Source organism: Candoia aspera, chromosome 7, assembly GCF_035149785.1.
Source record: "Candoia aspera isolate rCanAsp1 chromosome 7, rCanAsp1.hap2, whole genome shotgun sequence".
In the NCBI taxonomy this organism is placed as follows: Eukaryota; Metazoa; Chordata; class Lepidosauria; order Squamata; family Boidae; genus Candoia; species Candoia aspera.
Genome location: NC_086159.1, coordinates 38,718,067 through 38,735,151, shown reverse-complemented (window position 1 = coordinate 38,735,151; position 17,085 = coordinate 38,718,067). Strand labels below are relative to the sequence as shown.

Here is a 17,085-nt window from a genome sequence, read left to right as displayed (position 1 = left end):
ATGCTGGGAATTGTGGGGCTGTAGTTTCAAGCCCAACCTGGGATACAAAACAAATTCTGCCAGAGCCAGTGTCTGTCGCCATTTATTTCCTTTCCTCAAAGTAAGTAATAAGAATGGGATAAGCGAGCAAAGCGAGTAAGACAGTAACTATGCTCTTGAACTTGAGGCAAAAAGGATGTTGTTCACCACAAGCTATAAAAAATGCCCAGCTTTTCTCAGATTTCTTTTCAAGTAACTAACCAAGCAAGATTTCACCTATCCCAACTTCGGCCTGCACATTGTCCTAGAAGATTTTCCCAGTTACTGTATGTCAGTCAACATTGCCAGCCTAATGCACATATAGATGGTATTCTTCCACTGACACAAATCATGAAACCTGAACAGAAAGTTGATATCTGCTCGCATGCCCACACAACTCTCTTGAGGGTTGACCCTGCTCTCTATGTTGGATAACCAGCTTTACTCTCAGATCTGTCTTAAAACAGCCAGAGTACTTTCCTAATAAAATATATTTGGTGTGAAGATATTTGTTCAGCTTACTAATTGCACTTTAACCATCCTAATCCTAGTAATTAGCCTCACTGATTTTTCTGTCAAAGAAACAAATGTTTTATTTTGCATTGCTTTCTTCTTAAGAATGAGAACAAATAAAATAGTGAATTGGATACATGAGGAAGACATGCCTTAAATATTTCTGGAAAAGTGATGCTGTCACATAGTTCTATATAACGTTTTCTTAATTATTATTCAGTGACTGGTCATGTATTAAATAAGACTATTTTGAAATTTTTGAAATCTGTGGTATCAGGTGTGAAGCAGTGCATAAATATCACCAATTTAGTCTTGTCTTTGTAATTTTCATCAGCTTTAAAATGTCTGACAAACTATACATTTTTTTTCCCATTTTATATTTTGCATGAATACTCTGCACATCATGATTTCATCATTGACATTGGTATGAACATGGTAAATCATCCTCCTGAAAGTAATGCTTTCCAGAATAGGTTATCTAACCCCAAGTTATACCTTTTGCTTCATACAATAAAGTAACTTGGATTTGGCTTCTTGGTGTTATTCTCCAAATCACCTTTTATGTCAGCACAGCAGCACAGCAGGAATGAATGTTGTAATTGCTTTCCTATTATAAATAAGGTATATATTTGTTCCATAGTTTCACATGTTGAGTCTCATTTGTTACATATGGGCAACTGTATTTCTTCATTTTGGCAGTGAAATCTAGATTCCAAATAATTGAAATTCTATTTTGCAAGAATAGCAACATTTAGCTACAAATGAGACTCAACACGCTCCTCAGTTAATGCTTCAAACATGCTAAGAACACACTCGGTGGATTGGATGACAAATATAGTCAGCTGTAATACTGACAGCAGAAGCAACTTTCTTCTAAATAGGTTTGATTTTCAATCCTAGGAGTAGAGAAGCATTGCATTAGATTAAGAAAACGTTCCATCAACACTTGTCTCCTTGAATGCTTATTATCATTTATTTCTAATAAAGTGCTAAATGCAAAATGACATTGCATTTAGCAAAAATGCCTTAGCACTTTTTCCCCTGTCAGCATCTTTTCTGTTTCCTTGAGCAGCTAATTGTGAAAATATGGTTAATGTTGCATGGGATCCAGAATTGTAAAGAAAATAAACTGGGCTTGTATGGATTAAATGCCCTTGTTGGGGAAAGATACTATCTATGTTAGCCTGGGAATTCAGGAATTACATTAACCACATCTTTCTTCATTTTTATTTACTAGTACACTGAGAAAGCTATCTTGGATTTGTTTGTCTTTGGTTTTGTTCATTCATGCCTTAAAAACACTGCAGAGGAACTGGGATTGGGAATCAGAATATACATTGTTTATGTCTGCTTTAAAGGTACAGTATTGTTACTCTAAACTCTTATTTCTGACAATAATGCATTCTTGAAGGATTTATATCAGAAAAAAAGTAGTTCAGTGTTGACAGCCTGTGATACTTCAGTTATCATAGCGGTCCCATCCTCTCTAGGAACAGATATTCTAGGAGGGATACTGGAAATTGATAAATATAGGTAGTCCTCATTAACAACTGCCTCATTCAGCAAGCATTTGAACTTACGACAGCGCTGAAAAAGTAGATTTACAGTTGGTCCTCGAATTTACAGTGGTCACAGCATCTCTACACTCACATGATTACAGTTCGGGCACCTCGCAACCGGCACACAGTTACAGCAGTTGCAGCATCCTGTGGTCATGTGATCACCATTTGTAACCCTCACAGCCGGCTTCTGATAAACAAAGTCAATGGGGAAGCCAGCAGAAGGTCACAACCACAGTCATGTGACATGGCACTTAACAACTGCGAGGGATTCACTTAACGGCTGCAGTAGAACTGATATAAGTTGGGTGCAGTCACGTGATGTTTCACTTAACAACCGCATTGCTTAGAGACGGAATTACCAGTCCCAATTGCTGTAATTAAGTGAGGGCTACCTGTAGATGAAAAATCAGGAACATTTTACTATTGAAACAGGTCCTAAGACAACATGTGTCCAACTAAAGCTTTGAATGTAATACTGAGAGATTTCTAAAACTTGTTGCCCAATTGTAATTTTTAGTGTGATGGAAGTGAGAAATCATTAAATGTGCTACTAGACAGTAATCATATTAACTTACTGAAAATCAAATTTACCTTTTGTCCTGATCCCCCTGGCAAACCATCTCAACCTTTTATAGTATCCTTCCCCAGTCCAGGTGCTCTCCAGTGATTCAAACTATAACTGCCAGAATTCTGGGAGTTGACATCCATGCATCTGGAAGGCCCCAGGCTAGGGAAGTCTGTCCTGAGAAATTAAGCAATTTACTATAATTTATCATAAGTCTAAATTTCATTTTTGTATTTTAAATTCTAAAGAAATGAGTTCAGCCTCAATAAGAGTGCTGGTGTGCCCATAAAGCTTTTATGCATTCCCTTAGTCCATGCATAGGCTAGATCTTTGTGCATGCATCCCTAAACATTCCACATCAATAGATTATGCTTTGATAAATGTTTTATTCATTTTACATAGCACTTGTTTGTCTTTGATATGCTTTATATGTATTTTCTGTGTTCAGGTAAATAAGAACAATGCCAAACTCTGGAATAATGTGGGTCATGCTTTAGAAAATGAAAAGAACTTTGAAAGAGCATTGAGATTCTTCATACAAGCCACCCAAGTGCAGCCAGGTGAGTTGTAAACACTAGCCAGAGTGAAAGGCAATGGTATGAGAACTCTGTCTTTGCATAATACTGTCCCCATGACCAGGAAAGCCTTTGCCCAGCATTAGCTGGTGTATCAGCTACCCTAACATGGACCAGAAAGCCTTAATAATTCATATGTTTATCCCCATGCGTTTTACCACTGCAGTGCTCCCTCCGAGGCTGCCTTTGAAGACAACTCAGCAATCACAACTGGTATAGGAGGTTATATCTGCCTTTACAGGATAATACCTATTTTGTGTTTGGTACCCTGGGCTGCATTAGGGACCACTTTAACCAGTTGTTCTGCCCTACCTGTAAGATCGTTGAGGGAGGGTTTGCATAAGTTCTTGTCATTGCAAGAGGTGAAAGGACCATGGACCAGAAGAATAGGCATTCTTTTTGGTTGCTCCAGCATTGTGGAACTTGCTGTCCCCATTGGTCTTGGCATTCCAGAAGGTCCTTTTTAAGCAGGAATTTGATCTGAGCTGATGTTACAGGGTGACCCCATTAGCTATGTTATTTTGTTCCGAGGGTATTGAGTTTTACTATGAAGTGTTATTCTATATTTTCCTGTTAACTACTCAGGGTTGATTCATTGGGGTAATATATAAATTGTGTAAATGAAATAAATATTACTGTGAAATCTTACAAACATATATAATTTTATGAATTTATATGAGTATGGAAAGTTTGCTTGTGTCCTGAGTCCTTAAATGTAATGTTTTTAAAAGCTGTTGAAAGAAATTTCCTGTTCCATCTAGCCTCTATTAAATTGCACATTAATATATCATGGCTAATTTTATTAAGGGAAAGCACTGTAACCTGGGGGCAGAGCACATGTTTTACGTGCAGAAAGTTCCATGTTCAATCCCTAATAATGCCATTTAAAAGAATCATGTAATAGTTTACAGGAAAGATCTTTGCGTAAGACTCTAGGACAGTGTTTCTCAACCTTGTCAACTTTAAGATGTGTGGACTTCACCTCCCAGAATTCCCCAGCCACCCGTGTTCTAGAAACTGTTCTACTTGTCAATCAAAGTAGCCTCTGCTTGTCAGAAGTGGGAGGCAATGTATATCCCTCCAACTGAAGCCAGATTGTAATTCCTTAACTTTGCCATTCTGGCCTAGGCTGATGTAATTCAGCAGTAGCTTAAAAGCATCCTTTGCCTGCCTCTGAATTAAATAGTCAAGTAGTCCAAGGAAAGATAAATATTTCTTTTCTACAGTGGGTACAATTTAAAAAAATATTCAAAATAATATTTACCTTAAGTTCTATACTTGAGACATTGCAAAATGCTTGTGGTTTTGTGTTCATTATCACCTGAGATTAGTTTAACAAAATCATATCAGATATATCATATTGGTCACACTTTGGATAGAAAGAAGGGGAGGGGGGAGGGTTTAATGTTATTTGATTCCAGTTTAAAATTGTCATGACTGAGGCTGGAATTTTAGAAGGAAAGGAAGTACTGAAGTGTCTTTTTTTATCTTGCAATTTGAAGATGATATTGGTGCCCATATGAATGTAGGAAGAACTTACAAAAATTTAAACAGAACCAGAGAAGCGGAAGAATCCTATTTAGTTGCAAAATCACTGATGCCACAGGTAAGCGGAATACACTATTATTTGGGAACTTTCGTTGGACTTGGAATATCTTTTTAAGCAGAAGATGTTGGGGGCATAGGGAGACTTTTTTAAAAATTTAACATGAAGTTGTTGGAAATTTTAGCAATTGCAGTCAATCTAGTCCATTTTTTTTTCTTTTTTTTTTGGCTGGATTTTCATAATAATCATAATATTTAAAATCCTTTTAAAATATAAAAATGTATAGTAGGTTATTGATTGTCTGCAGTTGTATCTCAGCCTACTTCTGCATTAGAAAGGTGCATTCTTAATTCAAATGAAACTGGTACTTAGTTTAAAATAATTGCAATTTAGGCATTTAATTTTAAAACCACAGCCTTTTAAACTATTACAACTTTCATTGTGTTATAGTTCTGGTAAATTTAGGGTTGATGCTCTTCCAGGTCTAATACAGTTTCTTCTGCTGTCAGATTATTCCAGGTAAAAAATACGCTGCACGAGTCGCTCCTAACCATCTGAACGTTTATATAAACCTCGCAAACCTGATTCGGGCAAACGAGTCTCGTCTTGAAGAAGCAGACCAATTGTATCGTCAAGCCATTAGCATGAGGCCAGATTTCAAACAAGCATACATTAGCAGGTATTGTATAATCTTTTCTTATATTCATAATGAAATGTAAAATATGAGTAGGGAGCTCAGAACTAAGCTGGCAGCTCTATTGCCTAAAATAGGAACGCTGTTTTAATGGCAAGAAAATGGAGTGGATGGAAGCCACATAATTTAAAGTTTTGGTTCTCAACAGGGGTGAATTGCTTCTAAAGATGAATAAACCTCTGCAGGCTAAAGAAGCTTACCTTAGGGCTCTTGACTTGGATCGAAGCAATGCAGACCTGTGGTATAACTTGGCAATTGTTTACATTGAACTGAAAGATCCATCGGAAGCTCTGAAGAACTTCAACCAGGCATTAGAACTGAATCCTAGTCACAAACTAGCCTTGTTCAATTCTGCACTACTGATGCAAGAATCTGGTATGTATACTTAGAACTTTTGAGCAAGGTTTTTAAAAAATGTATTACAGTTTATTATCATGTATTTATTAACAGGTTTTATAGGGAAAAGATATAAAAAAGAAAAGAAAAACCAGGAAAGCAATACATGGGAAAAAATGAATGGAAAACTGCAAAAGCAAAACAAACAAACAAAAAAAGAACAGAACTATTGATATACATCACATATTAAACAAATGTTAAACCAATTTCTAAATCTTCCTTAGGAAAAAAATAATAATTAATGACTGTCTAACATTTCAAAATGCCATAGAGAAACATACTGTATTATTTTTTTAATGAATAGATAAGGTTGCCTCTTCAAAAACGGTAAGTCACATATATCCAGAACCCAATCCTTAATCTCAGGAACACAATTTACAAGCAAGTTAAATATTCTCTGTTCAAGATGGATTCTCTGAGGTGTTGGCTTTGAAGAAGACATTTGCAGAACTGAATTCCTTCATATTAATATTTTCCCCCCTTAGGTCAGAGTCTAGCTCATAAGAAAAGGACCCCTTAAAATTAGACACAGACAGTGTCCTTGCATTGTGAGTTATGTCTTCAGAGCTGTTCTGTGTTGATTTAATGTGATTTTTGGTGCAGTGGTTAAGGTGTTGTACTGGTACCTAGGAGATCCAGCTTCAAGACCACATTCGCCATGGAAAGTCACTGTCTGTCAGCAAAACTTATCCCACAGCGTTGCTGTTCCAGGGAAAAGTAGGGAGGAGGGAATAGTATGTATTTCATTTGAGCTCTGGAGGAACAGTAGGATATAACTCTAATGAATTATTTCATCTCTATAAATAAGTTTTTATTCATTCAGTTGCAAACTCATCACTGTAATATTAGCTATTCCAAAGTGGGGGTAAAAACAAGATTTTAAACAGGAAATTGCAATAACTTAAAATAAAAGGCTTTGGGATAGAAGCAGTGGGACAGTTCTTCTGGGCCCCATCCAAATATTTTTCAGTATTTGAAAGGATCAGTTGATATTTTCCATTCAAAGCAATGACATTAATCAGTTGAAATCCCAAGAGTTATATGGGTATTTTGGGCTTCCAGGTCCATTTACTTCAGCTGGGGAAAAAAATTACTGTGATAATAGATGTTGTGAGAAAAAAGTGGGTATGTAATATGCTTCCCCTAGCTCTGTCAGACTATAAGAAAGATCTATCAAAATGTAAAATTATACTATCATGAATCTAAATCTAAAAGCATACGTAGTGAAGACTTTGTTCATAATGTCCTACTTGCACAGCTGTGGGATAGTTTGTATTAATGTTCTTTCTTTGCTTTAGGTGAGGCCAGTCTTAGGCCTGAAGCTAAAAAAAGGCTTCTGAGTTATATAAAAGAAGAATCTCAAGATGCAAATGGCTATTTTAACTTAGGTATGCTTGCGATGGATGATAAAAAAGATGATGAAGCTGAGATATGGATGAAAAAAGCCATAAATCTACTCCCGGGTTTCCGCAGTGCGTTGTTTAATTTGGCATTGCTTTATTCTCAGACTGCAAAAGAGCTGAAAGCTTTACCAGTGCTGGAGGAGCTGCTGAGGTACTACCCAGATCATACCAAAGGTTTGATTTTGAAGGGAGACATTTTGATGAACCAAAAGAAAGATATACAGGGAGCGAAAGAATGTTTTGAGAAAATTCTAAAAATGGATCCCAACAATGTGCAAGGGAAACACAACCTCTGTGTGGTTTACTTTGAAGAGCGAGACTTATTAAAGGCGGAAAAATGCTTAGTGGAAACACTGGCCTTAGCCCCGCATGAGGAATACATCCAACGTCATTTAAGCATTGTCCGAAGTAAGATTGCTTCCCTCAGACCAGGGGATGCAACTGTGACTCATGCAGAAAAAGTAGCAGCTCTGGAAGAAAAAAAAACTCGGTTTGAAAACTTGAAAGAGGTAAAAAATGAGCAGAAAAACCCTCAGACCACAAACACTAATGGCAGCAAAGAGCAGGTGAAGCCCAAAAAGCATGGAAATAAAAATTCCACAGATAAAGAGACAAAAAAGAAATCAACAAAAGAAATAAAAGAGATTGAGAAAAAAAGAGTTGCTGCACTGAAAAGACTGGAAGAGATTGAACGTATATTAAATGGTGAATAATTCCTTGAAGCACCACAGTATGGGCTGTTGACATCTCTTTTGAGGACTGTACATGTGCATTGCATGTGTTTTCAAAGTGACCACAAGGTGCTTTTAAATTTGGAAAGAATGTTGATACCACAATGTTATCCAAAATTGGAGAAGTTACGCAATGAAGAGTTAGAAAAGCCATGGCTTTTAATCAAGTATGCTTGGTTAAGGAGTTGCACATAACTGACACACAAGGACTTTTCCAGCAATGGAAGTTATATTCTAATATTGCTGGTTAGAAGAATAGCTTATTACCCCGGAAACAGATCCCACTAAACTCCTTGCTTGAAAGTAAATATGTTAGGGCCTGGCTGCAAATTACTTGCAACCAACTACGTTCAGTTGTTTCTGTTCTCAAAGAACAGTTGAAATGCTGAAAGGCAAATGTTAAAGGGAGCCTCAGGTATGTTGGTCACCAGACTGATTTTACTAGAGAAAATCATTGGTCTGAGTATTTTAAGATCCCAAACTAATTTGGGTGACTATTGTTTCAGTTTACACATCAAATCATTTTTTTCTAAGTACAGGTTATGTGGCACATTCACATTTTGTGCCCCTGCTTCCCTGTAAGTATTAATGTTCCAGAATCCATTAAGAATTAATTAGCAAATACCACTTGTATTTCTGTATGTGCATGCATGCACTTGATTTTTTCCCCCAAACTTCGATAACTCACTCTAAAGGTACAGTGATTTTCCATATCATGGGAACAAGGAGGAATACTCCTCAAAAGGTATACCTGTTAAGAAGCTTTGTCCTGTTACATGATTTTTTTTTTCCCAGCACTATCCTGTGATGCTTCTAATATAGGAAAAATTTAACTGTTTCTGAACTGTCATCCATTCTTTTTAAAGAAATGACTTAATGTAAAACCTATGGGATCATTTCTAAGGTGGTGAGTTTTTTACCTCTTTTTGGTTGAATAATAGATAAGCAACATCTCATAATTTATACCAGGCATCTTTTTAAGCTTCTCACTGATTAAATTGCCTTCCTGTGATAATGCATTATAAAGAATGGCAAACCATTGCTGTTGTTTTTGCAATCATGGTGATGGTGTTTTATTTTGGAAAAACTTAGACTTAAATCACATAATACCAGCTACCAACTGCTCAGGTGACTTCTATGGAGATTAAGGTTGAAAAGAGGAGGGAGTGCTTCAGCTCCTTGGCAAAAGGTAGGATACATCTCAAATAAAATCCTTTCCAACAGGGGAAGCATATGTTTGACATTTTGAAAGTCCTACAATCAGTCCTTGGCATCTTAAGGTACATCTGCAAAAGAACCCTGTAAAATCCCTGCCAATTATGATATACACTACTGCACTAGGTAGAGCAATGACCTGACATGGTATAAGACAGCTTCTTGTGTTCCTGCTGGAGAAAGCAAACAGGCATAGAATCAAAGTGAAAATAAGATATGGTGGAAGAAATGTCCTTTGGCTGCTAATAAGGAACAGGAACTTTTCACAAATGGAAGTTGCAGGGACTGAATTCCATAACATAGAACAAATGCAAAGAAAGACTTCTCTTTGAGATAAATAGGTCTCTGAAAGCAAGTGCACCCCCTGAAGGATCTTTTCTTTAGATCTTAATGCCTCAGCAGGCTAGTAGCTGGAGGTGTGCTCCCCCCAGTCATGTTATACATAACAGGTTGTCATGTGACAATCATACATATAACTTACACAAAGATTAGTTGTTGCTTTAAATCCTCACATAGATTTTGTTTTCAGCTTGAAAGTTTCTGGTTTAATTCCAGACATGAATCTTCCATTTTTTATTGCAGAAATTAAATACTTGTTTTGCCGAATTTCCTATTATTTCCACTAACAGCTTTGTTAGGATGAGTTAACTAAAACTCTTATGTGAAACTTGAATTCATCATTTTTACATATATCTGTGGCTTTATATTCTCCCTCAATATATCACTGGATTGCCTAAAAGTGTTTTAGTGTTTATTTTACTATCATTTTTTCAAACATGTTAAATCCATGGATGTTGAAATGTTTACATGAGCAAACTTACTGAATCCTTTATTATTTTTTTCTCTTTCTTTTCAGCATAGGTTGTGGTTAGTATGAACTACAAAACAATCAGAATTGTTACTTTAAAAAAAGATGTGTCACAAGCTCAGGAAATCCTAGTAGTTTCTACATGACAAAGTTTTCAGATTTTTTATTAAAATAATGAATGGGAGGGGGCCACACAGGCTAACCAAAATATGCATTTGGGTTCTAGTACAAAGCACTTTTATGCACATACTGATAGATGCTTAAATATAAGGGGAGGGCTGGCAAAATCAGCACTTTCCCTGATAACAAAGCATCTCACTGAGGTGGATTGTGAAAGTTGTGCCAGTCCAGTGTTGATGTCTCACTATGTCATCTTGACTGATGTCTTGGTTTCATTCATAGACAACATGACATCACCCATAGACAACACTCTGAACGTCATCCAGTTTCTCTGCCTTGTTGCAGCCCCTTGGCTTCATCCCATGTTATTCCACAGATTCTGTTCTGGGGGGAGGGATGTGCAGAGGAGACTGTATGGGGGAAGGAAAACCTTACTGTGCATGTGGATTGCTACCCAGTCTTGAGATAACTGTATATGTTTAAATATAAATTGGAATGTCAGTAAAATAATAAACAGTGGCTTGGTATGTGCATAATTTCTGTGTGAGAATGCTGTTTTCTAGTTGACAACTTGTTAGCACGCACACTTATCAAACTATATTTTAAAAAAGACGGGGGGAAAACATATAATAATACCATAAAATGAATGTATGGTAAAATTAAGCAGTACCCTCAAAAAATATTACTAGGAAATGTAGGCAAATATAGGCAAATTGCCTAATGAAAGAGCTTAGTTTGCACTGTTCTGCTACTAGGAATGTTTGTCCAGACAGTATTTCACATTTCTGAATCATCAAATTCTTTTACAAGATAACTTCAGTATAGCAATTCTCCTTCTCAGTAGCTTGCTAGTGAAATAATATTAGTCATCTAAGCTTTATTCAAAATGAAGAGTAAATCAGTAGGAAACAGCTGTATATCATAGAAATCCTGCAAAAGCCTCCAAACTTAAAAAAACAAAAAACATATGCAGTGGCTTTCCAATGTTTGTAGCATGCAGCAAATTCAGCCTACAAGTTGATACTAGACAAAACTTGACTGATGAGTCTAGAAAGAAAAACGTTATTCTTACAGATAGAATGACAATGTGGTCACCTTATTGACCAAATTCTACTTTCTTTTATACAAATCCCTATATTATCCCTATACAGTACTCAATATTTATGACGACTGTAATGGCCTTTATGTAAAGATGCTCTTAAAGCATGCTGGGCAGCTTTAAGTGTGAAGTGCAATGAGAGCAGCAGATTTTTTTTAAAAAAAATATTGTTGCTTCATAAAAGATACCCTATTTATTATAACATAAAGGGTTTTTTGGATCATAGTCCACTACTTTAGATGTGTTTTTGCTACCAACCCCCCCTTAAATATGAGACTTGGATGAAACGTAATGCCCCCAATGTTGTAAGTCCTCCACAAGTGGTAGTACTGGTGTGCTAGAAGCTCTGACATGTTCTTTAGCATCTGTTCTTTCATTTCAGTTGGCAGGAAGTTAATTTGAGAAAAAAATGTGTTGCCATTATGAAATGGAATGCTGGAATGAGTACTCATCTGTGTGCTTCAAGCAACATGCTACAATGGAATTTTTGACTGCCAAAAGAGTCCTTCCAATTGAAATTCCGTTAAATGTAGGTTGTTTATGGTGGTGACTGTGCTGATGTGAGTACTGTGCATCGCTGAGCCAAAATTATAAAGATGGTGAACTGGGATGAGATGATTGGTGTGATCAGGAAAGAAGCTGACAATCCATGACAGAAACCAATCAGTTTTACATGAGAAAGGCTGATGAACTGATTAAAGACAATTGGCAGATCACTCAGAGGGAAATTGTTGCCAAGGTTGGCATTTATCAGGAACGTATGGGTCATATTATTGATGTTCTACAGTATTGGAAAGTTGTGCAAGATGGGTTTCTTCCATGCTATGACAGAAATGAAAGCTTCAAGCATTGATATTTGCCAGCAATTGTCAAGCTACGAGAATGTCAGACCACTGACATTAGGACCCAGGAATGAAGCATTGTCCATGGAATGTCACTGAAAATATCAGCTGTGGAAAAAACATTCAAAATCCAGGCAGGAACACTCATGGGTAGTTTTTTGGGATGCAGATTATGTTACTCATATGGATTTCCTTGAATAGCTATCAATTCAGAGTACTACACTGCAATGCTCAGAACTTTGAAATGATAACTCGGAGTATGGCAACACAAGAAGTAAATTCTGCTACAATATGGCAGTGCTAGGCTTCATACCTCCTGAACCACCCAAGAGGCAATTGCGAAGTTGGATCTCACCATCTTACTCCGTTTCCCATAAAGTCCAGACTTGCTTCATGTGACATTCACCTTTTCCCAAAATTGAAGGAATGCCTTTTCATACCTTTTCTGTTTATGAAGAGGTAGAAGGGACTATCAGGACCTGGTCAAAGAGACAAAGCATGGGGTACCTTTGTGATGGCTTTAAGAAACTTGTCCATCATTTACAGAAATGTGTAGCAAATCATGATGATGTGGAGAAGTCAAGGATTATTTTTCCTGTTACATTTATTAAAATATCCCTGTTTAAAATTATAGAAGTGGAAGCTTTACGTTTTATTCAACTCTCATAGCTAAGTTTTCTGAAGCTATTGAGAATGTTTAATTACCAAGAATATACTGCAGTAAAGTTATTTGCTTCCTTCTGGGGTTCACATTTCATATATTCATTAGCTATCAGTAAATAGTTTTGGTCTTACATAGCATCATGAAATCTGTTTATGGGGAGGAAGGGGAGTTAACCTTGGAATTCCTAAGGTTTATTTATTTATTTATCAAATTTTATCACCGCCCATCTCCCACCAAAAGAGGGACTCTGGGCAGTTTACAACAAAGTTTAAAACTCAGTGCCATTACATACAATACATATATATATAATAAAGAAAATATAAAACGTAATAAAATTCAGATGGCTAAGATTGCATTAAACAAGCAATGCGTGGAAGTGGAAGTGGAAGAAGACAACTGGATTTAGTAGATAGGGTCCCGGAAGAACTCTGGACAGAAGTTCGCAAAATTGTTCAGGAGGCGGCAACAAAATACATCCCAAAGAGAGAAAAAACCAAGAAGGCAAAATGGCTGTCTGCTGAGACACTAGAAGTAACCCAAGAAAGAAGGAAAGCAAAAGGCAACAGTGATAGGGGGAGATATGTGTTGAGGTTTTCCTACTAACGATTAAGACTATTGTACCTAATCATTTTGGCCAGGTGAAGAGGTTGTATTTGATTGTCTCCTCTCAGTGCTTCATGCAAATTGCCTGGGGGGAGGAAACCTGCCCGGACTTGTTTCTTACTTCCTCTTTTTTTCTCTCTGCCGATATGTAGCAAGCCAGGCTTGCTCTCAATGAGAGCTAAGTCCTTTAAATATGTTTTGTTTTTGTTTTGCTTTCTGTAAATAAATTATTTTTATAGATATGCCTGGTGTGTGTGACTTTTCTGATCTCTCCTGGGCTAAAGGCTTTCCCAGCATTCTGCCAACAATATGCCCAATTAAATGCAAAATTCCAGAGGTAAGCCAGAAGAGATAAGGAATTATTTTTAAACAAGCAATGCACAGAAGTGGAAGAAGACAATAGAATAGGAAGGACAAGAGACCTCTTCCAGAAAATTAGAAACATCGGAGGTAAATTCCAGGCCAAAATGGGTATGATGAAAAACAAAGATGGCAAGGACCTAACAGAACAAGAAGAGATCAAGAAAATGTGGCAAGAATATACAGAAGACCTGTATAGGAAGGATAACAATATTGGGGATAGCTTTGACGGTGTGGTCAGTGAGCTAGAGCCAGACATCCTGAAGAGTGAGGTTGAATGGGCCTTAAGAAGCATTGCCAATAACAAGGCAGCAGGAGATGACGGCATCCCAGCTGAACTGTTCAAAATCTCGCAAGATGATGCTGTCAAGGTAATGCATGCTATATGCCAGCAAATTTGGAAAACACAAGAATGGCCATCAGACTGGAAAAAATCAACTTATATCCCCATACCAAAAAAGGGAAACCACAAAGAATGTTCAAATTATCGAACAGTGGCACTCATTTCACATGCCAGTAAGGTAATGCTCAAGATCCTGCAAGGTAGACTTCAGCAATTCATGGAGCGAGAATTGCCTGATGTACAAGCTGGGTTTAGAAAAGGCAGAGGAACTAGGGACCAAATTGCCGCTGGATCATGGAAAAAGCCAGGGAGTTTCAGAAAAACATCTATTTCTGTTTTATTGACTATTCTAAAGCCTTTGACTGTGTGGACCATAACAAATTGTGGCAAGTCCTTAGCGATATGGGGATACCAAGTGTCCTAACTGCCAGGAAACATGCTGAGACAAGGAACTGGTCTCTAAAGTTTTATTGCTTGTACATAACAGGAATCCTAACAAACTGAAGAAGCGTGGGAAAACCCCAGCCATATAAAACCCAAAGGTTAAGGCGGTTCCGATCTGTGTCTCTTTAAATGGCTACCTAATTCCTCAGTGCTACACATGCGCTTAACAGTCTGGATGGGAGCCCCCTGTTCACCATCCTTACTCATGACATCAAGTCATCTTGTCTGCCTCCTGAAGAATCTGTATAACGACCAAGTAGCTACAGTAAGAACAGACCATGGAACAACGGACTGGTTTAAGATTGGGAATGGAGTACGGAAGGGCTGTGTCCTCTCACCCTACCTATTCAACTTGTACGCAGAACACATGATGCGACACGCTGGGCTTGAGGAATCCAAGGCTGGAGTTAAAATTGCTGGAAGAAACATTTAACAATCTCAGATATGCAGATGATACCACTTTGATGGCTGAAAGCGAAGAGGAACTGAGGAGCCTTATGATGAAAGAAGAAAGTGCAAAAGCTGGCTTGCAGCTAAACCTCAAAAAAAAAAAACCAAGATTATGGCAACCAGCTTGATTGATAACTGGCAAATTTGATAAGGAACCAGTGAGTAGCACTCTTTCACTATGGTTTTCAAGCAGTTATAAATTCATTTAATTGTCATGCCATCTAGCTCACACTTCACCAGCCTTGCTAAAATCAAATACATTCCATCCACAGAATGCTCACAGTATATCATCAAAGATACTGCTAAAAAAAGATATAAAAATCTAGCCACGCTTATTCTTGATAAATTCATGGTGACTTCTAATCGAACAGACTTTTCAAAATATTACTAGATCCACCTCTTTATAATTTGCTGTAGAACCTTCCCAGCTTCCCAACTAGACTGTCAGTTCCCTGTATTATAATTTTTAAAAAATTATTGAACTTATATGCCGCCTGACTCCCAGCAATATTATTAAACTATTTTGTGCATGTTTAATTAATTTTAATTAGGGTCGTGCCAACCCCCCCCCCCAGACACACACACACTTTTTATATCAGCTTCGTGATAGTAAATTAATGTCAGCGATTTTGGTTTCAAAATTTATTTCAGCGACCTTGTGCTGGTTAATGACTGCAATAAAGTTACTTCATTTTATTTCAGTGAAGTAAAATAATATTTGCAATTCTCTTAGGGGAGTATGGTCCTTTCTATGTGTTTAGTTACAAGGTATGAATATCTTACATTTCATTGCACAGACTACTTTCTAACAGTCCTGTTGGCAGATGCTGGGAAAGCCTTTAGCCCAGGAGAGGTCAGAAAAGTCACACACCAACCATTTCTATAAAAATAATTTATTTACAGAAAGCAAAACAAAAAGCAAAACATATTTAAAGGACTTAGCTCCCCTTTGGAGCAAGCCTTGCTTGGCTACATTGCCGGCAGAGAAAAAAAAAGAGGAAGTAAGAAACAAGTCCGGGCAGGTCCTCCTCCCCCCAGGCGATTTGCATGAAGCACGTGAAAGGAGACAATCAAATACAACCTCTTCACCTGGCCAAAAAATGATTAGGCACAATAGCAATCTTAATCGTTAGTAGGAAAACCTCAACACTCCCCTTTTTATACTACAGATTAAGATGCAAACCAATCTTCTCTGACAACTTTATATGTCTTTCCATTCACATTACTTTACCATTATCTCCCCTTTGGTTTAACAGAAAGCTACCATTCTTCTTCCTGTGTTTTTCCAAACCTAGGTTGTTATAATTCCAAGGCTTTTTAATGTGAAATGGCTTTTCATGCAGGCTTCAAAATCAAGCCAAAATCATCAACATAAATGCACAGATACATATATCCTTGTTTGTCCTTCATATATACACAGGGATCTGCTTTTCCTTTTTCAAAACCAAAACTCTGCAGTTTTTCATCTAATTTTTGGTTCCAGGATCTAGCAGCTTGTTTTAACCCATAGATTGACTTCTGCAGTTCACAGACAAGATTCTCCCCTTTTTCATAGCCAGGGGGTTGCTGCATGTATAATCTGTGGTCTAAATCACCATAGAGAAATGCAGTTTGAATGTCATAGTGGTTAACTGACGTTCCCTTGAGTGCAGCAACTTTTAACAGTAATCTAATTGATTCACCTTTAGTAACTGGTGCAAAAGTCTTGTCAAAGTCTAAATCTTTCCTTTGAGTGAACCCTTTTGCAACCAACCTTGCTTTATATTTTTGGATTTTGCCAGTAGCATCCCTTTTCAGTTTGAAAACCCACCTACAACCCAGACAGTGTTCATTGGGAGGTAGATTTACCAGTTTCCATGTTTTATTTTCTTTCAAGGATGCTAATTCCTGTTGCATGGCAGAATGCCAATTTTGTGCAATCTCAGGTGGTAAAGCATTCACTTGTTCTAAAGACTCAGGTTCTGTGAATATGTGAAAAGCCTTTACTGTTTCAGCCTGAAAACGTGATGGAGGAACGCCTTTACTACTGCTCTGAGATCTGCGAGGTAATACAGGGCTTAAATTTTGACTCCTATCACTTTCCTGAGAAGCATCTATCTCATCAGACAGATCTTCAGTTTGCTTTTCTGGTTTA

The 17,085-nt window shown here is 37.3% G+C and overlaps 1 protein-coding gene across 2 annotated transcripts in view; it reads left to right on the top strand.

The window, feature by feature from the left end:
• TMTC3 (transmembrane O-mannosyltransferase targeting cadherins 3) overlaps window positions 1–10,682 on the top strand; it is a 31,768-nt gene extending 21,086 nt beyond the window's left edge. For both annotated transcript variants that reach the window (XM_063308957.1, XM_063308958.1), the window contains 6 exons: window positions 1,769–1,889; window positions 3,107–3,218; window positions 4,736–4,839; window positions 5,289–5,458; window positions 5,622–5,848; window positions 7,168–10,682. In XM_063308957.1, coding sequence (XP_063165027.1) covers window positions 1,769–1,889; window positions 3,107–3,218; window positions 4,736–4,839; window positions 5,289–5,458; window positions 5,622–5,848; window positions 7,168–7,985 — 1,552 coding nt within the window. In that variant the 3' untranslated portion in view covers window positions 7,986–10,682. The remainder of the gene's footprint in view (window positions 1–1,768; window positions 1,890–3,106; window positions 3,219–4,735; window positions 4,840–5,288; window positions 5,459–5,621; window positions 5,849–7,167) is intronic.
• Window positions 10,683–17,085: the final 6,403 nt, after the last annotated feature.